The 22,990-nt window shown below is 40.2% G+C and overlaps 1 protein-coding gene across 1 annotated transcript in view; it reads right to left on the bottom strand.

The window, feature by feature from the left end:
* Window positions 1-22,762, bottom strand: part of cdk5rap1 (CDK5 regulatory subunit associated protein 1) — a 28,205-nt gene extending 5,443 nt beyond the window's left edge. The window contains exons 1-11 of the mRNA XM_043710176.2: window positions 22,465-22,762; window positions 19,378-19,481; window positions 16,336-16,370; window positions 15,859-15,959; window positions 10,746-10,956; window positions 8,378-8,498; window positions 6,893-7,123; window positions 6,194-6,291; window positions 2,998-3,053; window positions 1,931-2,061; window positions 1,130-1,279 (exon numbers count right to left, since the gene is read on the bottom strand). Of these exons, the coding sequence (XP_043566111.2) occupies window positions 1,130-1,279; window positions 1,931-2,061; window positions 2,998-3,053; window positions 6,194-6,291; window positions 6,893-7,123; window positions 8,378-8,498; window positions 10,746-10,956; window positions 15,859-15,959; window positions 16,336-16,370; window positions 19,378-19,481; window positions 22,465-22,729 (1,503 nt within the window). The 5' untranslated portion in view covers window positions 22,730-22,762. The remainder of the gene's footprint in view (window positions 1-1,129; window positions 1,280-1,930; window positions 2,062-2,997; window positions 3,054-6,193; window positions 6,292-6,892; window positions 7,124-8,377; window positions 8,499-10,745; window positions 10,957-15,858; window positions 15,960-16,335; window positions 16,371-19,377; window positions 19,482-22,464) is intronic.
* Window positions 22,763-22,990: the final 228 nt, after the last annotated feature.

The raw sequence follows: 22,990 nt of genomic DNA, 5'->3' as shown, positions 1-22,990 counted from the left end.
AACGTTTTGGGTCGAGTGCCCGTTACTCAGCACCAGTGCCAAGGCAGGGTCACTCAACCTGAAAAGTTTGTCATTCATGTTACATTTGTGCATACGTGGAAAAACCTGACATAACCTGAGAGTGAGGAAGGATGTGACAGGTTACAGCAGGATATAGATAAGCTGCAGAACTGGGCAGAAAGGTGGCAAATGGAATTCAATGTAGCTAAGTGTGAGGTGATTCACTTTGGGAAGAATAACAAAAAGATGGGGTACTGGGCTAATGGTCGGATACTTGGTAGTGTGGATGAGCAGAGGGATCTTGGTGTCCATATACACAGATCTCTGAAAGTTGCCACCCAGGTAAATAGTGCGGTGAGGAAGGCATATGGCGTACTGGCTTTTATTGGTAGAGGAATTGAGTTCCGGAGTCCTGAGGTCATGATGCAGTTGTATAAGACTCTGGTGCGGCCGCATCTGGAATATTGTGTGCAGTTTTGGTCGCCATACTATATGAAGGATGTGGAGGCACTGGAACGGGTGCAGAGGAGGTTTACCAGGATGTTGCCTGGTATGGAAGGAAGATCGTATGAGGAAAGACTGAGACACTTGGGGCTGTTTTCATTAGAGAAAAGAAGGTTTAGGGGTGACTTGATTGAGGTGTACAAGATGATTAGGGGGTTAGATAGGGTTGACAGTGTGAACCTTTTCCCACGTATGGAGTCAGGTATTACAAGGGGGCATAGCTTTAAATTAAGGGGGGGTAGATATAGGACTGAAGTTAGGGGTAGGTTCTTCACTCAGCGAGTCGTAAGTTCATGGAATGCCCTGCCAGTAGCAGTGGTGGACTCTCCCTCTTTATGGGCATTTAAGCGGGCATTGGATAGGTATATGGAGGATAGTGGGTTAGTATAGGTTAGGTGGGCTTGGATCGGCGCAACATCGAGGGCCAAAGGGCCTGTACTGCGCTGTATTCTTCTATAACCAATTACTACTGGCCAAAGACTTCATAATTGACCCTGATCTCATTGTGGATCTTTGGACAACGCATATTTTGATCTGGACTACATTACTATTTCAGTATTTATTGATTAAATTTGTCACAAGACAAACTTACACTTTAAACATCCTTAATATTAATTCTACATACCCCTTCAACTAACACGAGTTGCTCACTTCCAACAAGATCAGAGTTGAGTTTAGCTGCCTCCTCTCGGAACACAGTGATAAGTTCTTCCAAACGACGCTGTTTCACAATTGCAGGAACGCTGTCCTGAAGTCTGTGGTAAGAGTGTGTCTTCTAGAAACGATCAATATTACAATATTTCAGACTTTTGTGCCTGATCTTACAGTAGAGAGGATCCATACTTAACAGGTTTACAATAAGATAGAAAATGCAGCAAATTGTACATCACACTAACCACTTTCCGAAGTATAGCACTTTGTTTGGATGTAAATTTGACAAGACAAGGGAATGGAAATGGATCTTTGTGAAGCATAAAAATAACTGCTATTTAAAGCTTGTTCTCATTTGGCTTTACAATCAGCTTGAATTGTAAATTCAGAAAATTAACCTCTGATTGTCTGGGAAATTTAAGCTGTCTCTTCCAAATGGTTTAATCAATAAGTGCCAGAGTATGGGAGCATGATGTGCTCAGGAATGATTTGAGATAAAAGAATGAGCAACTTCAGGCATTTTAAACAATTGCCAGTTTTGGCAACCTGGTTTTGAAATAGGGTACAGTTAGCAAACAATCCAAAAGTTGTAGAAACTGCGTATCTCTAAGTCACCTATTTTTTGTTAATTGCTTAAACTAAAGCAAAAGTAAATAAGCAGCTTTCAAATGAAAAGAATGATAGCAATGGGTCTATGAGATCACAAAATATAATGGTCTGCTTTATCCATCTCTTTCAAATATATCTTGAAGACTGATAATCCTGTGTAGCTCACCTTTCTCATGCTGTAAGCAAAAAGATATCCAATGTTATACCTCACTTCTCTAAGAAGTGAAATGGTCTGCAGATGATCATCCTCAGTCTCTCCACAAAATCCAGCAATGATGTCACTACTTAAGCTTATACCTGGTTTCAGAAAGACAATTATAGAAAAATGTAAATGACATTAACACAGTAACACTTAACCTGTTATAATAAATTTTAAAAAGTTAACAGCCTCAGAAATTGAATAGTACTGCATTTGTGGGTGGCCTGAGAAGTGCAACATTATATGGACAACTGAGTTCATAGGATTAGACCCAACACCGACAAGACATAACTGCAGCCCATCACCACTCAATACAGAGCCCTACTTTAGTCCACTCCACAAATTCTATGAAATTTTCCTCTGGCACCGCAATTGTTTGACACTCAGCCCCTCCCACAGCAAGTTTATTGCCTCTCAATCACTTCCCTAACGTTCAGCATGAACTGGTCACATTCATTTGGCAATTGTAATCTCTCCTTTTGCTGGTGAATGTCTTAGTTTAAAGGTATCCCCCAAAGTCATTGAATTTCTTGTTTTATCCGAGCCACCGTCTGACAATTCTAAACCCCAACATTTCCTACTAGCTCCTTATAATAGTCATTGGATGAGTGGTCCTTACCTCAGATCCCCTGTTTGCATCATCTGAAGCTATTAATTACAATTACAATTCTGCTCATATTCCAAGAGCAAATTTCAAAATGACAATTATTTTTCATGGTTAGGTAATTAAGCATTTAGAATATTTTACATTAAAAATGTCCATTGTTTGACACGTGACCTCAATAATTCTTTGTATCTGATAGCAACCAACAAGCAAAAATAATGACCTTTTCAGGGATCATAAATTCAACTATCAACTTGAGCACAAAACTACTGTACTCTAACTAACCTTCAGAATACAAAATCTACATGTGACCATCAGAAAAACATGTTTGCCCTATGGATCTGCAGTCACATAAAATTAAATCAGTTTTCCACTGACAAACAACCTGCAAATTACTATATCATACAGAAAATCAATAAGGTAACGTTACCTGGGATGATCCTACGTATGTGTTCAACAAGTTCCAAATAAGCTTCTCTTGTATATCTGCAATGAAAACACGACAATTAAGGAACAAAGACTACCAAAAAGACTAACATTTAACACATTTAATATTTGGAACTTCAGAAGGATACAAATCCACAAATCAGCACAACAAAGAATGTGACTGCAGGTTTGATCAAATATTCAGATGGAAATTAATTGTCACCCCTGTAGTGAGGTTAGTGGTGGAGTGATCGTGGATCGATTTAATTGGGTGGAAAGATGCTTATGGGGATTTTATCACCTTCCTACCTCCAATCTGATCAAGTTAAAGAATTGCAAAAGGATCTGTGAACTTTTCCATCCAGCTCCAATATCATTGCTGCTAGTACTAATCCAAAGGCAGGCAGAAGGTTACCCATACAAGGTACACAAGCAAACATGTGCAGGACTTTGTGGAACTCGTTCAAAGTCATGCTGTACCTGATCAAGCGACACAGTATTGGGATGGGGATGCAGGTTGGTGAAAGCCAACCACCACCTTTGCTGACAATCCCTTGCTCATGAACTCCAACTAGCAAGGTCCCTTCGGCCGTCACTTACCTGTGGCCTGGGATTGAGCAATCACATGAAATCCCGGGTGAGAGTTTTACCAGCAACAACACAATCTCATGGTGGCCTGCAGCTCTTGGCAGGTAGGATTTATACCCCCGGGTCCTGATTCTTAGGAAAGTCAGCCTTTATGCCACTTAGCTCTCCACGTCATGGCAGAGACTTATTTTGACTGTTAAATCAATGCTCAACATTCCGAGTTTGTACAAGAAGAGGTTTTCAAGATGGAAAGAGATTAAGTTGGAGGAGTTGTTATGTAACTGAATGTAACAGGAGCTATAATAAAGGCAAAAGAAACAGAGGATACAAGCTAGTTGGTATACTTGAAGGTGATGGTCAGTCACCTTCTTGGAGTGTTGCAGATCGTAAGAATTCCGAAAATGCTGTTGTTAGGCAGGGACTTGGCTACAGGAGCAGAATTAGTCCAGTCGACCCATCAATTTTATTCTGCAATTCAATCATGGCTAATCTGTTTCTAAGCCCCATTCTCCTGCTTTGTCCCCATAACTGTCGATCCCTTTACTAATCAAGACACTACCTATCTCTATCTTAAATACACTCAAAAGCCTTCTGCAGCAATGAGTTCCATTGATTAACCAACCTCCGGCTGAAAAAATCATGACTTCAGTTCTAAAGGGTAGTTCCTTTACAGCTCTGAAGACAATTAAGGAACAAACTCTGAAGCAAGTGCTCTTAGGTGCTAGTGCCTCTGACTAATGGATACGTGGCAGCACGGTGGCTCAGTGGTTAGCACTGCAGCCTCACAGCACCAGGGTCCCAGGTTCGATTTCAGCCTTGGGTGACTGTGCAAATTCCACACTGACATTCTCCTCGTGTCTGCGTGGGTTTCCTCCAGGTGCTCCGGTTTCCTCCCACAGTCCAAAAATGTGCAGGTCAGGTGAATTGGCCATGCTAAATTGCCCGTAGTGTTAGGTGCTTTGGTTAGAGGGAAATGGGACTGGGTGGGTTACTCTTTGGAGGGTCGGTGTGGACTTGTTGGGCCAAAGGGCCCGTTTTCACGCTGTAGGGAATCTAATCTAATCTTCGCCACATCTCAGGCCTCTCCGTATTCTATAAGTTTCAATGATATCCTCCCTCATTCTTCTAACTGAATACAGATCCAGAGTTCTCAACTGGTCATGTGAGCAACTCTTCATCCCTGGGATCATTCTTCTGGATCTCCTCTGGACCCCTTTAAAGGTCAGCACTAGATATGGGGTCCAAAACCACACAATATTCCAAATGCAGTCTGACCAGCCTCAGCAGTACATCACTGCTCTTGTATTCCAGCCCTCTTGGAATGAATACAAATATTATATTTGTCTTCCAAAGCGCCAACTGAACCTACATGTTAAGATTAAAAGAATCCTGAACCAGAAGTCCCTTTGTGCTTCAGATTTCTGAAGCCTTGCCCAGTTTAGAAAATAGTCTATTCTTCCTACCCAAGTACATAACCTTACACTTATCCACATTATATTCCATCTATTAGTTCTTTGCCCACTCTCAATCTTGCCATGTTCTTCTACAGCCTTTCCAATTGCTCAACACTACCTGCCCCTCCATTTACCACCTTTTGTGTCATCTGCAAACTTAGCAACAATGCCCTCAGTTCCTTCATCCAGATCATTATTGCATAACATGAATAGTTGTGGTCCCAACACTGACCCCTGTGAAACTCCATTAGTCACTGGCTGTCATCCTGAAAAACAGCTCTTTATTGCCAGTCTTGACATTCTGTCAGTTATCTCAATCCTCTATCCACACTTTTAGCTTGCCCCGAACACCACAGGCTCTTATCTTATTTTGCAGTCTCTTTTGTGGCACCTTGTCAAAGGCCTTCTGGACTTCCAGAATTTCGATCCAATGACACTGAATAAACGTTGATAAATTTCCAGGTTAGAAAGGCTTGTGACTTAGAGACGGTGGCATTCTTATACCTCTGCTACTCTTGTTCCCAATGGTAGAGGTGCATGGTTTGGGATGTCATTAGAAAAGCCTTTGCAAATTGCTGCAGTGCATTTTCCAGATGGTAATGACTGTAATTACAGTGTGCCAATGAAGGAAGAGATGAATGATGGTGGATCTCTAATAAGTGTGTTTTGCCCGAAATGCTGTTGAATTTTGCATATCCAGACAGATAGGGAGTATTTCATCATGCTTGTGGCTTGTGCCTGCAAATGACGAAAAGATATAGGGGAGGCAGGAGATGAGGTAGCTATCACAGAATTTCCAATCTCTGACCTGCTACTATAACTGTTACATTATGTGGCTGGTCCTGTTAAGTTTTTGGTCAATGCTGATACCCAAAATGCTGCTAGTGGAGGAGTCGGTGATGCTAATCCCTATTCAGTATCAGAAGTTTCAGCCATGCAGAGCAGAGAACTGGTTTTAATCTATGATACAGTTATGGATCTAAAAAACCCACCCCAAAACTGTAATAATCCCCATTATTGAGTATAAACATCAGTACCCACTACTTGAGCTGAATGGCCTGATTCACTGAAGTAAATTCTCTGTAATTGCCCAGTCTATAATAGTTTCTTTCTGTACCATAATGACTTTGAACAAATTCTTAGCAGAAAATACTTTACCCTCGTCTCATAGCTTTAAGTACAGCAGTGCTTCCGCTTTGCGCAGGCAAATGGATATGTTTGCAAATGTTGGCTCTTTCCTGTATAAGGCACAAAACCTGTGAAGGTGAAAATGGAGGAGAAAAAAAAAATCACTGTTTTCACATTAGTACACTCTCAACATTGAACCAAAGGAAGAAAAGTAAAGATTTTAAATGAATAGTTATCCAGCTAGATAGCAACAGTACATTTGTAGAATTCTTTCTATAAATGGCATAATGTTGCACAGATTACATTTTGTTAATTGTGAGAAAATATAATCAAAATGTGAAGAGTAATTAAACTAAAATAGAAACATAATGCAATCACATTTTCCCAGCTTTTAACAGCCTGTCAAATACTGCAATAGAGGGAATTTTGTAGAAATGGGTTAGAGTTAGGGTTAATATTTCAAAATCTGTTGAATGTTCTCAAATGAATGCATCAATCTTAGAATTTTAAAAGTACAATTTCTTCTTGGATTTCTTCCCCTTTGCACCAAAGCACATGCCTCCCACAGAGATTTGAGCATGTGCATCCGTTTCAAAATAGATTCTCTGAAGAACATTAAATTGCTGACACACTGCCAAAATTTATTTATGCAGGACTGCATATAGGACCAGTATAGCAGATAAACTTTATTACAGCCATTTGAACAGAAGAGAACGGACACCATTTTACCTCATCTGGGAAATCCTTGGGGTGAGGAGATGTGAAACGGATTCTCATCTCAGGGTCGATTCTCGAGACCTGATCCAGTAAGTCAGCAAAACGCAAGCCTCTAAGTTTATTCTTGTATATGGTATTAAATCCACGGCTCAGATGTGTAGGTTCCTTCATATGAAGTGAAACCTCTGATGTATCACAGTAACTGTTCACATTCTGTCCTAGTAACATAACCTCCTTCACTCCCTGAAATCAGAGGCAAAACTCCATTGAAGAAGACACTGAATAACATCCAGCATATACCAATTACTCAGAATTCTATCTTGCTTTTTCACACTGATTTTCACCCAATCCTAGAATGACTCCATTAAGTCCCAGTGAATGATCTCCTCTCCGAGAGATCAGGTCAATCTTCCATGTTAAAATTTGTTACCCAGGAGTCAGAACATGCAAGGTCACTGAAAATTCTGTCAATGCCAAACAAAGAATTTGTTGTGCAGAGACCTAGGACTGAATGGTGGCAGCCAGTGGGTAAAAATAATTTAATCTTTGTACCAATCCAATTTTGTTTCTAGCTATCGTTTAACTGAAATTTAAATCACACTCTAATCTTCCCAACCCTAAGCAGGATTATAGAAAAGCAACTGGTCTTAGCTAATTAAAGCAGCAAAACCTGGTTTCTCCCTAACTGGGGCAGACAGGCCATTCATGTGAGAAACATATGAAACTAGTCAACTTATTGCAAGTTACTTTGGAATGCTGGAACAAAGAGATAGCTGGAAAATCTCAGGTCTGGCAGCACTTGTGGAGAGAAAGCAGAATTAATGTTTTGGGTCCAATGACCCTTCTTCAGAACTGAATAGAGTGCTGGAGTTAGGTGGTTAATGGAGTGCAGTTTACAACAGGCAGGACAAAGGAGGAAGTTCTGCAGAATCCGAGTAAGGAATTGGGCACTATATTAAGAAAGAGAAACTCAAAAGTTCATAATCTCTGGATGCAAATGCAAATCAGATTAGCGAGATGAGCAAGTGTCTCAAAGATTGCTGTGGGGGAAATCGGTTCCGGTCCTTATGACACTGGGCAGCTTTGTGGGTACAGTCTCCATCTGAACTGTTCTGGAACTGGCATTCTTATAAGCAACACAAGTTGGGAGGTAGAGAGGATTTTAAACTGAAAAGTGAGAGCAAGGCATCAAATCTGGTAAGTTGTGGTGAATCATAAAGTAGGGGTAAGGCAAGATAAGAAGGTAAGAAACCACACTGCGACAGGAAGGAATAGAGAGTACTAAAGTAAAAATTAAAGTTGATCAACAAATAAGGCTGGAGATTATATGAGAAAGGATAAAACTAAAGATTTTTTTTCATGTAACTTTGAAACAAAATAAATGAATTAAGACTGCAAACTGAAATAAGTACGATTTGGTAGCCATTGCAAAGATGTAGTTGCAGGATGGTGGATTGATATCTGAATATCAAAAGCTATTGGAATATTGCTAATTACCTGATCTGAAAGCATTTTGACTTCTTTTAAAATTGAAGAAATTGGTCTGCTTCGTTCCCGTCCACGGGTAAAAGGAACAATGCAATAGCTACACATGTTGTTGCATCCACGCATGACAGAGCTACAGCAAGAGAAATAGTTTCTTTCAGTCAGACTTTCCTCAGCATTAGCCAAAATAATTCAGACCTGGCAACTGTTCGTGGAAAACAACAACAATAGCGACACGTTGATGTAACAACATACTGTACTGCTGAATATTTAACTGAATGAAAAACAAGCACCAAAAAATAATTCTCCACAACAGTTTGACAAAGTAGGGAGACACAGAACTCACTACAGAGATTAACAACATTCCAAAGGTAGACACTCTTATTAGGGAGTGATAAATAAATCACATGAAGGCGCTCTTCCAGAAGTCCTTGTATATACCTGAAAAAGCAATATTCTCAGAAAGCTGAGATAGGACAAAAATAAACTTTAAACTGTGGAAAGAGTCTACAGAGGAACCTCGATTATCCAAATGACGCGGGTGGGGAGTATTCTATTCGGATAATCGAATGCTGGATAATATAGTTTAGCCAAGCATTGTGACCCTGCGATCTTGTACGGATAATCTGAAATTTGGATAATCGAATGCTAGGTAATCGAGGTTCCTCTGTATTCTGAACCAGTAGGGCAGAAACAGCGGAAATGGTCAGTTTAGCTCATAGGCAGGGATAGAAAAACAACTTTACAGCAGAGCAATTTAAATGTTAGATATATTCCTCAGTTAACTGACACTAATTACATACTTGCACACTGTGTACAAGTCGTAGAAAATGAAGAGGCACCATGTATTTCATGTAAACATATGCTGGACAATTACGAGGACCAAACTGTGACAGGTGAAGGCTGACTGGATATAGCAACATGGATTAGAAATGCATGCCAAGGCTATTTGTTCCAAATGACAACTATTGATGGCTTGTATGCATTGGCTCATCTGCACTAATCCCACTTTCCAGCACTTGATCCAAAGCCTTGGATGTTCTCATCCATATACTTTTTAAAGATGGAGTGTCTTCCTGGTTCAACCACCTCCCTAGGCAGATTCTCACCACCCTCTGGATAAAAAGACTTAACACTTAAAACCCCTCTAAACCTCTTGCCCTTGACCTTAAAATTTCCCCATTATTGACTCTTCAGCTGAAGGGAACAGCTGCATCCTGGCCAAGCCGCTCAGTCTTTTACACCTCAGCCAGGTCCCTACCCAGCTTTCTCTGCTCTAAAGAAAACAAACCCAGCCAATCCAGTCTTGCTTCATAGCGAAAATGCTCCAAACCCAGGCAATATCCTGATGAATTTCCTTTGCAATCACATCTTTCCAATAGAATGGCAATTGGAACTGCACACTGAACCCAAGCTACCTCCTTACCAAAGTTTTGTACACCTCCAACGTAACATCCCTGCTTTTACAATCTATTCCACAACTAATAAAGGTGAATTCCCTGCATGCCTTAACCACCCTATTAACTAACTCTCATCGGGGTTCTGTGGACAAGCACCCCAAGATCCTTTTGTTCCTTTGAGGTGCCATTTACTGAGTACTCCCTTATCTTGTTACTTCTTCCAAAGAGCATCACCTTACCTTTCAGGGTTAAATTTCCTCTGTCACTGATCTGCGTATTTAACCAACCTTTCTGTATCTTCTAAATACCCAAGACCTTCTTCCTCACTATTAACCACTTGGCCAGCCTTTGCATCATCTACAAACTTATCACACCCCTACATTCTTACCTATATTTTTACACATATATCATGAACAGTAAAGGGATCCAGCACGTATCCGTGGTACACCACAGATACCAGCCTCCAGAGACACAAATATTCTTGTACCACCACTCTGTCTACTACCAATACGCCAACTTTGGAACCATCTTGCCAAATTACCCTGGACTCTGCGTGCTTTTACCTCCTGTGTGAGGCCTCGTCAACGGCACTACCCTCTTCTACACACCTGATCACCTCCAATGTAATCAAATTGGTCAGGCATGACTTCCATTTGCCAAAGCAAATTTGTGACCAAACCTTATCTTTCCAACTGAGCTACCAACTAACCCACCATTGACACTATTGGGTTCAGTTCTGCACCTGCAATTTCAGAAGATGGAAAATTCACAAAATTTTTTGTTCCAAAGTGAAATTCCTGAATTCAACATGCATTTGCTGATATTGTGCTTTCTCTGCAAATCCCCAAGGCCTTTGTTTGCTTCTTAACAGATTGAATAGAAATGAGTACAGATTGGAGGTCAACAAACAGCATATCCTTCAATTGAAAGATTACACTCCCAACCCAAACTGTAAGTTAGTAAATAGAGATTACACTTACACAAATGCAGACTTTGTCATGGTATTGACTTGAACTGGCATGACATCTGCATAGGTTTCATCCAATGACAATAAAACATTCACAGCCTTTTGGCCTGCTTCAGCCACTGTTAGGAGTCTCGGAAGATCACGGTAGGAATCTGGTCCAGCAATTACATCGACAAGTTGCTCCTTTTCCAGGATCTCCTCTTTAAGTCTCTCAGCCATGCATCCTATCATTATAACCCAGAAAAAAAATCACTACATTTCAGTTAATAAACTTCCAATTTATAAAGAATTTACATTGACCTGAGTTTTTTAATTATATCATTTTCATCAGAATGACTTTAAACAAGCAGGGAAACAGATTATTTAACACTGCAGACTTATTACATATTTTAACAGTCTAGCATATCCCAATTCACCTACAGCAAACATTTCCATTAAAATGCTTTAAAGTTAAAGGATGTTGGACAGAACTATTAAATTCTGTTTTCATATTAGTGCCACTATTTGATCACTTGTAAACATCAATATCCAATTTAAAAATGCTAAGAGTTTAAAATATTGAATCATCAGTAGAGTTAGCCTTATTCAAAATCAAGTCCAGCATTAACCTTACAGGACCCTGAGAAAATGCTGTACACTGTAGTCACAATAATCAGTGGGTGGGGGAATGCCTGAAATGGGACAAAGGACAGCCCAGCAGTTGGGGCAAGAGGGTCAATAAGAAGAGCGCAGGGGCTGTGAAGCCCTGTCTCCCTTATATGCCACTCCTACCTTCTGGATCTTCTTTGTCGCCCATCTCCCTGGTTCTTTCCTAGATCCCGATCGCCCTTCCTCTTCTTGGTCCTCCTCATCCCTTCACACCTCCCACCCTCAGTCCTGAGCACCTCTCTCCCCTACCCATCCACCTGAAATGTGCACATGCACAGTCTGAAGCAGTGCATAACGCGCATGTGTAGCTGTCAGCAAATGCAGCCAATAAATTAAGACCATGATACACAATAGCAAATGTAGGCCATTCAGCCCATCAAATCTGCTCTGTTATTCAATAAGATCATGGCTGAGTTGGTAATTAGGAGAAAGTGAGGACTGCAGATGCTGGAGATCAGAGCTGAAAAATGTGTTGCTGGAAAAGCGCAGCAGGTCAGGCAGCATCATTCCTGAAGAAGGGCTTATGCCCGAAACGTCGATTCTCCTGCTCCTTTGATGCTGCCTGACCTGCTGCGCTTTTCCAGCAACACATTTTTCAGCTGAGTTGATAATGTGTTGCTGGAAAAGCGCAGCAGGTCAGGCAGCATCAAAGGAGCAGGAGAATCGACGTTTCGGGCATAAGCCCTTCTTCAGGAATGATGCTGCCTGACCTGCTGCGCTTTTCCAGCAACACATTTTTCAGCTGAGTTGATAATTGACAACTCCATTGATTCCCTTACTAATTAAAACTTGTTTTATTAAAAACAATACATAAAAGTATTACTGATTAAAAATGTGACTCAAACCATAGCTTTTCATCACTGATGTGAAGAACTCACCACCCCCACCCCTCTATTCTTCCATTCAAAGTGCATAACCTCACAAATTCCTATATTATATTCCTATCTGCCAACCTTTTGTCCATTCACGTAACTTGTCCGAAAACCTCTTTCTAACAGTGTCATAGAATCATACAATCTACAATGCGGAAGCAGGCCATTCATTCCATCTATACCGACCCTCGAAGAGCATCCCACACAGATCAAACTCACAACCCTATTCTTGTAATTCTGCATTTCCCATGCCAGTCCATCCAGCTTGCAAATCCCTTGGCACTATGGGCAATTTCGCATCGTCAATCCAACTAACCTGCACATCTTTGGACTATGGGAGGAAACTGGAATACGCAAACAAAATTCACAAACACAGGGTGAATTTACAAACTCCACACAGATATATTTGCTAGAGGATGGATTCAAACCCAGGTCCTTGGCACTGTGGCAGGATGCAGCAGTGCTGACTACTGTGTAGCCCTGTATCATCCTCACCATTTGGCTTCCCTTCTTTTTATGTGTCATCCACAAACTTGTGAATAATACATTCACTTTTCTCATTAAGACATTTATATATTGCAAATAATGGTGCTTCGGCACGGATTTATATGGCACACCACTAGTTAAAAGATGGCATCCTGAAAGTGAACGCCCTTAATCTCAGGAGTCTATTAGTTAGCCTAATCCTCAAACCATGCTTAAATACTACTGCACTACTATGGACTCTTACTTTATTAAGAACTAGTCTTATGGCTGATAGCTTTATCAAACAAGTTTTGGAAATCCAAATATATGGCATGTAATGGTTTACCTTCATTTATCATGCTTGATATCTCTCCAAGGATCTACAGTAACTTTGTCAGGCATGATATACTCGTCATGAGGTTATATTGATTCTGCTTGATTATATTATGCATTCTACATTCTTTAGAATAGACTTCAATTTTCCCAATGACAGATATTAAAACATCTGGCTTAGTTATGTTATTAAGCTTCCTCCATTTTTGATAAGCACATTACATGGGACAACTGCCAATCATCTGACTTTTTCCAGAATCTAAAATATCTTGGGCAATTACCACTCTGTAGCTACTTCCATTAATATCCCAGGAAGCAAGCTATCGGGAAAGCACCGACCTGGAGTTTCTCCAGCGATAGCTCCTGTATTTATTTCCTCCTTTTATTTTGCTCCTTGATTATTTAGGATTGTTTGGAACGTTATTATTAGTTTCTAATATGCCACCTGATGTAAAATATTTATTCAGCTCCTTGGCCACTTCCTATTTTCCCATTATTTCCCAGATGCTCTTTCTCAACTTCAGCATCTCAACTTCCTTTTGTATATTTAAATAAACTCATACTGGTTTGACATTACTTGCTAGTTTATCATCTAAGTTTAAGTTCTCATTTTTTTGCAGTTTTGTTTCTTTTAAAGCCTTTCCTAATCTTCTGTCTTACTACCAATCTTTATCACTGTTCTATTCTTCCAATGTGATACTAACCTCAACTTCCTTGGTTAACCATACTTGGTATATCCCCTGAGAATCCTTCTTCCTCACTTTTGAAAGTATGAACTATGTAGATTATGATAGCAAATGCCTAAATTGTCCACCAATGTTCCCTGACTGCCTTTCCTGCTAATCCCCTTGAACCCATTCTGCCCCCACTTTTTGTAATTACCCTTTAATTTAGCAAAATTGCTTCTGACTCTCAAACTGAACGCTAAATTCTACTTGGTCACTATTTCCTCCGGGATTTGTTCCGAGATCATTTATTAAACATGCCTTATTGTACATTACATGATCCAAACCATCCTAACCCCTGGTTGGATCTGCAATGTGTTATTCTGAAAATTTGCCCAAAAATATTTAATGTATTTTTTCCTTGTGACCACACCTGCCAACCTGCCTTATCGACAAGAAGATAAAGTCAACAAAATTAATGTACTACCTTTTTCACATGCCTTCATTATCTCCTGATTTATTTTGTCCTACAGTACAGTTACTGTTATTAAATATTTCCAGTGTCCTCTCCTTCGTTATTTCTTATCACCACCCATATGATTCTACATCATCGGGTCCATGACTATTTCTTGCTATCGTATTCATCCCATCTGCCATACCCTTTCCCTCCAACTTGTCCTTTCAAGAAGTCACACACACTGATGGCCCCAGATTTGATCTCCTTGTCACCGTTTCTCTAAAATGGCAATAAGATCACTATTTGTGCCATTGACTGACTTAGTTACAAATGACACATGCATTTATATAGTTTCAGTAATTTTGCTTTTTCTTTCCACTTTGATCTTATTCATTGTTTCATAAAAATTGGCACACCCTGCCTTTCCGAGCTCACTCTGGGCATCATTACCTAAATTGCCGTCCTGCAATGCTGTCAGGCCTATATGCTTTGTAAGCCAACTTATACCCAATCCAGAACCCCGCCCCATCTATTCAGTTTTGCTCTACAGCCCTAGTTAGGAAAGTGATCCTCGGCACAGATCACGTGAGGTGCATCGCACAAGAGGTGTTCCCTTCGAACCAGTTGTTGATGCAGGTGCCTCATGGATTGCAAAGCATTCTATCGCAACTGCCAAATTTTCTTTTTGCCAAATTGAACTTGTAATAAATTTCACTGAGACAGCTCTGAATCTTTTTATATATCCAAAACATAAACAATCTAAAAAACATGGACAGAAGTCAGATGAAGGATAAAGGTTACAAATATTAGTAGACCACTGAAACTTGGTGCCCCAAATTGTTGAGGTAATAAAAACAGAAGGGTCTTTTGTCACATTTGTAAACTGACCTTAAGCTTGGGGATAAGCAAGGAGCTACATGTATTCTGGCATGAGTGTCCACTGGCTAAAGGATTCAAATGGGACATTGATGCAGGCCCTAAAAATAGGATACATCAACAACTGATCAGGGTCGGAGGCCAGTCCTCATCAGGGGGTACAGCTCAGCAAGGAACTATGTTCTTCAGAAGCAAGATAGACTCTCTCTTCTGGTCTAAGACCAAGGGAAAGGCAGGATGCTGCCTTAACAACTTTAATGAGATTAACACACACACTGAGCTCACCCTTTGGTTTCAGTGAACAATCCTCGACTGTCACAGGATGTGTAACTTATCTAATTAATAAAGTATTGTATCTGCTGCATCTGAAATTAAAACTATCTGAAAACTGTCTATAAATCATTAAATGCATGTGTTCGTTAACTGTGGGCCCTGAATCCATAAGGATGATTATAATAATCAGCTGGAGTAATGGCAAACAGAGATATATCAGAATTATGATGTTAAATACATCCATCCATTAATCCATATTCAAATACCATCACTGGGTCACTATATCTTCAGTATATCTATCTTTTGTTTTTTTGAAGTGCAGTGTTTTTATTTCACTTTGATACTAGAGTTATGAGTATTGGTTGAGGAAAAGCTAGCCATTTCGAAAGCAAAGAGCTCCATACAACTACAATCACTATGACTGATGTGTTTCAACTTGCTGACTGATGACATTCAAACTAGCAAAACTTGGTTAGATGGATTCCCTCTGTGGTTAGCCATATATCTGCATCAAAAACATTAGTTTAGCTAACATACCTAAAATTCCTATTTTAAGTGGAACTTGAGATTTTGTTCGCTTGGATTTCAGGGACGCAAGCTGCTTCAGCCTGTTCCAGATCGTTTGCTCTGCCTTCTCCCTGCAATTAAAAGTTTTTTTTTCCTTATACACTCACAGCTTACATTTACTTATGATATACTGTAACTTGTAGCTCCCCAGGTTTGTCTTAATGTGATACTCCTCCCTCACCCAATAATTTGGTAGCAGCTAATAGGTGTTGCTGACTCTTTTTGGTTGGATGATATAACATTCATTCTATACATAAAGTGGCAGCATGCCTCACTTCCACTTCAAGATCAATGGTGGGAGGTCTGATTTACAACTGATCTCTGACAGCAACTGGTGACTGAACATTTACACCACAAAAGTGAATGAAATTAAATTGACAAAATTGCAAAAAACACACAAGAATACAGATTAAAATAAATTTCGTAAGATACAGAGAAAGAGAATACCTGATTGAACATGTTACTAGCAAGATCACATCTGCCTGCATCAAAATAAAGACAAGTCAGATTTGTTCTCAAATGGTCATTACATCAAAAATGCACTGAAATCTAAATGCATACTCAAGTGTATTTTACTAAATTAGAGATAACAATAGTATTGGAGCAAAATGCTGAAACAATGAGATAATGAACAGAATTAACTGAAATAGAATATACACCAATACACTGCAGAAATAAAGATGTGGCTGCATTCCTGCAGTTTTGTCTGTTTTTAAACTAGTTTTTTCATATAAAGTGGAGTAGAAAGTCACACTTCAAAAATATTAATTCCAAACTGCTAGGATATCCAATGATTCTGCATGTAAACATCACAGTATTGGACTGCATAACATCACACAATACTATTGAGCAATCTATATGACAAATTGCAATACAGAGAGCCATTTGTTCCATTTCTGTCTCAAGTTTTTTTTTCCCTTGTCTCCATTAAACAAAATTTAACTACTGGAGGGTTTTCACATATTCGATAGTCAAAAAAATTATAACCCAAATATTGAGAAATCCTGATTTACATTGTCAAATTAAAAGAAAAACACAAATAACATGGCAGGGAAGGTACAGCAGGTCAGGTCCTAGAAACAATTATCACAGAAGAGGTAGCGTTGCCAAGCTAATGGGGCTAAAGGGAGACAGGTCTTCTGGCCCTGATGGAATGCATCCCAGAATACAAAAGGAAGTGGTGGTGGAAACAGTAAACGCACACGTGGTAATTTACCAAAGTTCTCTGGACTCTGGAGTGGTTCCAGCAGATTGGAAAACAGCAGTGTGACGCCAATGTTTAAAAAAAAGACAAGAGGCGGGCAACAATAAGCCTGTTAGTTTAACTTCTGCATTGGGGGAAAATGCTTAAACATATCATCAAGGATGAAATAGCAAGACATCTGAATAGCAAGTATCCCATCAGGCAGATGCAGCATGGGTTCATGAAAGAGGTTCAACTAATTTACTGGAACAAGCAAGGTGGACAACTGGGAACTGGTGGATGTGGTATACTAGGGTTTCCACAAGGCATTTGACACGGTGTCACACAAAAGGCTGCTGCGTAGATAGAGGATTGGATAATTAACACAAAGCAAAGATTGAGGATAAATGGGTGCTTTCTAGTTGGGAGATCAGTGGCTAGCAGTGGACCTCAGGGATCAGTGTTGGGTTGGCATTGTTTACAATTTACATAGATGATTTGGGGCCCAAGTGTAGTGTGTCAAAGATTGTAGATGACACTTAAGACGAGTAGGATAGCAAAGTGTGCAGAGGACACAAAGTTGGCAGTGGAATACTGGCTGATTGGAGGGTCTGGCAGTTGGAGTACAATTTTGGTAAATGCAAGGTCATCCATTTTGGTAGGAATAACTGCAAAATATTCTATTATTTAAATGATGAAAAATTGCAGCATGCTGCTGCGCAGAGGAACCTGGGTTTCTTGCGCATGAGTCTCAAAATGTCAGTTCACATGTGCAATTGATAATTAAGGCGGCAAATGGAATATTGTTCTTGTTTTTAAACTCCATACTTTTAGCAGAGGGGTTATGCTGTGGCTGTATAGGGTGTTGATCTGGAGTACTGTGTACAGTTTTGGTCTCCTTACTCGAAAAAGGACATACTGGCACTGGCGGGGTTGCAGAGGAGGTTCACTAAGTTGATTCTGGAGTTGAGAGGGTTAGCTAATGAGAGATGGAGTAAAATGGGACTATACCCACTGGAATTTAGGAGAATGGGGGTGGGGTTGAGGTATCTTATAGAAGCATGTAAAACTTTGAAGGGTATAGAAAAAAATAGAATCAGGGAGATTGTTTCACTGGCAGGCAAAACTAGAACTAGGGGTCATAGCCTCAAAATAAGGACTGAATTGAGGAGGAACTTCTTCATCCAAAGGATTATGAATCTGTGGAATTGCCTGCCCCATGCAGTTGAGGTTACTTTGTTAAATAGAGTCAGAATTAACGGAACTCCAGGTTATAGTCCAACAGGTTCATTTGAAATCACAAGCTTTCAGAGCGTTGCTCCTTTGTCAGGTGAAGTCACTTCACCTGAAGCAGCAGTGCTCAGAAAGCTTGTGATTTCAAATAAACCTGTTGGACTATAACTTGGGTGCACAAAGTCAGAAGTCAAATTACACCCAGTTCTACAGTGGCAACTCCACATCATTGTTGAATTGATAGAGTTTTGAACACTAAAGGAATTAAGGGTTATGGTGAGCAGGTGGGTAAGTGGAGCTGAGTCCACAAAAAGATCAGCTCTGACTTTCTTGAATGCAGAGCAGTCTCTAGGGACTAGATGTCTTACTCCTGCTCCTATTTTTACATTCTTATAAATGAGCCCTCAGGACTGATAAAGTCCAAGAACAGAATAGAAATCTTGTTGCATGAATATTTTAGTTGTTAACAGCTTTTTTTAAAGAAATAGCTCAAAATACAGTTCTGTGTCTACAAGTAACGCAGTACTATGTCACCTAACATTTCCAAGCAGTATCTGCACATTTAATAGACCTCTGTTCTTAATCATTCATCTTTTACTCTAGTAGTATCCTTATTCTTTCAGTTGTTAAATTTTAATAGATCTGTTGAAATTAAGGTGAATACTTCGGATGCTACTACACTGTTCCAAATTGCTAATGAGGGTGCAATTTTAACATGTCAATTGCTCAGGCACCTTGACTGTTTTATGAAAACTGCTAACTACCAAGTAAATTAAACCAAGCTTTTTTCAAATTGCAGCTGTGTCACTAGATTCCAAGAAAACTGAGAAATTCAACTGCGATGCTTCTTCAGATCCGCAGTTTAAATGTCTAGTCATTGACAGGCACCCATGGAGAATGGGAAACAAAGGGGTTATTCTCTTTCTTGCTTTAATATTTTTAATACAACACGGTATGGCTACAATTTTGAAAAGCATGAATTTGCCACATCTATTGTCAATTTATTATGTGGTAAACATATCAAATACTGGTCATAAGCAAAAATCAACAATAATTATACTGATATAATTTACCTCTGCACAGCTACTACTTTTCACATAACCATTTTTCTGGAGGATAGACCAAGCAATTTCTGTGTCATTAACGTTCATTTGACACCCATAAGTTTCAAAATACACTAAAAATGACAAAAATTGAAACAAATCAAATACTAGAAATGAGAATCAAGACAAATTGTGGGTACTGGTAAATTAAATACAGCAACACTCGGCAAATGAACATTCTTACATTCTTACTAAAAAGAATCGTATATAAATGTGTGTTATCATGTAACATGGTTTTTTAAAAATAACAGATGCATGCCAGTTACTTCAGTAAAACTGAATACAATAAATCATGAACAACTTCAGCACCTATTTTATACGCAGTATGAGTATAATGACAGTGTTATAACGCATTCAATTTCATTACTATCATTTGTATGATTATCAATTTATGACATTTCATTTTTTGCCAAAAACAGCTCCCCCCCCCCCGGGTTATACATAAGAAAATGCTGTGTTAAAATGTCACAATTTTACTTTTATTGTAAACATGGCTATGTTACACTGTATGTACAATATGTTACCCAATACTGTGGAAACTCGATTATCTGAATGTGATGGGCGGGCAATATTTCGGTTCAGATAATCGATTATTTGGAAAATCGATTAAATGTCTTTCCTCTGGGGCATGGAGTTTTTGAAATCTGCTCCCTATGCAGGAGACTACAGCAGCACACAGTGCGCGAGACCCCGCCCCCAACACAACATTTTACTACAATTTTTTGACAGGTTCCATGTTTGCCATGTACAGGATAGTATTGGAGAGATTATTCCTGGGAACGGATATGGCGGGGGGGGGGGGGGGGGGGGGGGGAAGAGGCTGGCTTAGGATATACCCCTCTGTAGAACTCCAGGGAAAGTGTGGAGAGAGAGGGAGGGCGGGAGGTTAGTCATTTAGAGATGGTGCCTGTTTAATCACTGTAAACAAAAGACGCGATCACTGTTGGAAACACGTCTTTGATGTAATGTTTCTATCGGGACTCGAGATCTCCTTCAGATAATCCGATTTTCAGATAATTGGTATTTGGATAATCGAGTTGCCTCTGTGTACTGTCTATCACTGATGGCACGGTTTTAGGTAGTTTCGTCACTTAGAAATTTGAAAACCAAACTGGCCAAAATAACCAGAAACAGTTGATTTCCTTCTCCCTCACTTGAAACTCTTTTGCCAAGAGTATAACCAATGTTTTCACGTCAGAGAAATAAGACATTAATTGCGTGAACATAATGAAATAATGGTGGACTTTTCAACTTCTACCCAAGCTAGGTATTGACTATTTGTATGCAGGATTAACCCCATTTATGAAAAAAGGTGCAAGCTGCAGACAAAAACTAGATTCACCAACCATACACACAAAACACAAGTGGTTGGAAGCATTAATCTGAAAGCACACTGCCACTTAAAGACATACAATTGTATGAGGCAATTAAACTATTCAGAATTATGCAAGGCTTCCATCAAAAAAAAACTCCAGCCTTGTGAATCCTCAAAGCCAACTGTTTTCACAAGGAATCAGAAGGCAAGAATCATAGCGTCATATAATGGTAGCAGCAAAGGAGGCCACTCAGCCCACCAATCTTTCTCAACTCCCTACAAGAGCAAACCCATAGTTCCACGCTCTTATTTCCTCCTAGTCCTGTAAGTCAAATCCACATCTACACAATGAAATTGTGCAACCCTCCATCTATCTGACAGCTAACAAATGGACATGAGACAGTTGGTAGTGAGGTGGTCAGATAAGTCTGCAGAGTAACATTACCAGATAAAGTGCACAATTTGTGTTAGAATGATACTAAGTAATCAGTCATAACATATGTTGACTCTGCACAGTACTGATCACTTTAAAGTTGAAGATGGTTAAGAGGCAGTTCAAAGGTGGTTCAGTAGACTATAATAAAAGTTGGAATGGACAAAAATCTTGAGAAAAAGTTGAACATGCCAGGCTTGTATCTACGAAAGTTTAGAGTAAAAAGGCGACTTGATTAAGTATATAACATACTGAATGGCCTTGACAGGGTAGATGTGAAGAGAATGTTTCCTCTTAACAGAATGTAGAACAAAGTGACACTGTTTAAAAATCAGGAGTCGCTCAATTAAAATGGATTGGAGATGTTCTTTTGTCAAAGGTCATGAGTCTTGGAACTCTTCCTGAAAAGACTGTAATCAGAATTCACATATCTATTAAACAGTGCAGATGCTGATCATTTAGCTCACATCTACTCTGTTTTTCAATGATATCACAGCTGATCTGGAAATTCTCAGCTCCATTTTCCTGCCTTTTCCCTGTACCTGTCTCTCAACCTTCAGAATACTTAACAACCTATCCTTCAAAGCTATTGCTGTGAATAATTCCAGATTCATTCTGCTCCAGGAAAAGAAATTTCTTACCAGTCTTGAATCCACAATCCCAAATTCTAAGATTATGCTCTCTGGTCCAAGACTATCCCAAAAGGGGAAACCACCTTTCCGCATCTACGCTATCAAGTTCCCAAAGAACCTTACATGTCTAAGGTCACCTCTCATTCTTCTAAACTGCAATGAGTACAGACTAAACTATGCATCCTCTCCTCTAAAGACAGTCCCTTCAAACCCAGAAACCACATTCTCTGGACTGTCTCCATTGCCAGTCTTTGAATACTTTTAAGGTATGACAGATAGATTCCTGTCTATTGAGCAAGGTGATAAAACTTTATCGGGGTGGGCAGAATGCAGATTTAAAGTTACAATTACATCAGTCACAAACTTCCTAAATGGTCCAAGGGACTGAATGGCCTATTCCTGCTCCTAAACTGTATCCTCAGATACATTCGTTCAGTTTGCAGCAGCACATCCCTCCAAGTGTCAACTTGTCTATTTATCCAAATACCTAAATTTAAATCACAGGAGCTTTAGCAAATGCTCCAATACTGTGCCTTGTTGTACAAATTTAATGTTCATAAGGAGAGCCTTAGGAAACCTGCAGCGTTGGATTTTTTGAGGCTCCGGCGTTTGCTAACGGAGAAATCGGATTGAAACACTGCAGCATCGCAAGCAGCGAGATGGGCAGGTGGACCCACCTCTCCGGCCGCTGCAGGAGACTCCAGGCCCGCTCAGGTAGGGCGGCGGACCCTCCACCTGCTCGCCCGGCCCGCTCCCCACATTATCCTGGGGCACCGCCCGCAGAAACTCCCTCAGAGTCGGCACACCCGCCAGTCCCGCAGCGCTGGGAGGCCGCGCCGGCCCGTCCTGCCTGTGCCTGACCACGGTGGCGGCCCCCAACTGCCCATGAGCCCGGGGGACGGTAGACGGTAAGAGACCCCTGACGGCCCTGAACCTCCTCATGATGGCCGGCGGCGGCGGCAGCGCCAGTGCGCTGGTCAGGAAAAAGCAACATCGCGAGGGTCGGCAACCGACGGGATTTCAACGGCAGCGTCTGTGACGCATGCGCAGAAGCAATTTGAAGGCGGTGCGCCACCATCTTTATACAGGAGCAGTGAGGCTTACCTGTGTTAAAGACAATGGTTAAAATCACACAACACCAGGTTATAGTTCAACAGGTTTATTTGGAAGTACAAGATTTCGGAGTACTGCTCCTTCGTCAGG

This window comes from Chiloscyllium plagiosum, unplaced genomic scaffold (genome assembly GCF_037043375.1).
Source record: "Chiloscyllium plagiosum isolate Xiang-an unplaced genomic scaffold, Cpla_swu_hap1 HiC_scaffold_15, whole genome shotgun sequence".
In the NCBI taxonomy this organism is placed as follows: Eukaryota; Metazoa; Chordata; class Chondrichthyes; order Orectolobiformes; family Hemiscylliidae; genus Chiloscyllium; species Chiloscyllium plagiosum.
The sequence above is the reverse complement of the archived record's forward strand: the minus strand, read 5'-3'. Positions and strand labels throughout refer to the sequence as shown.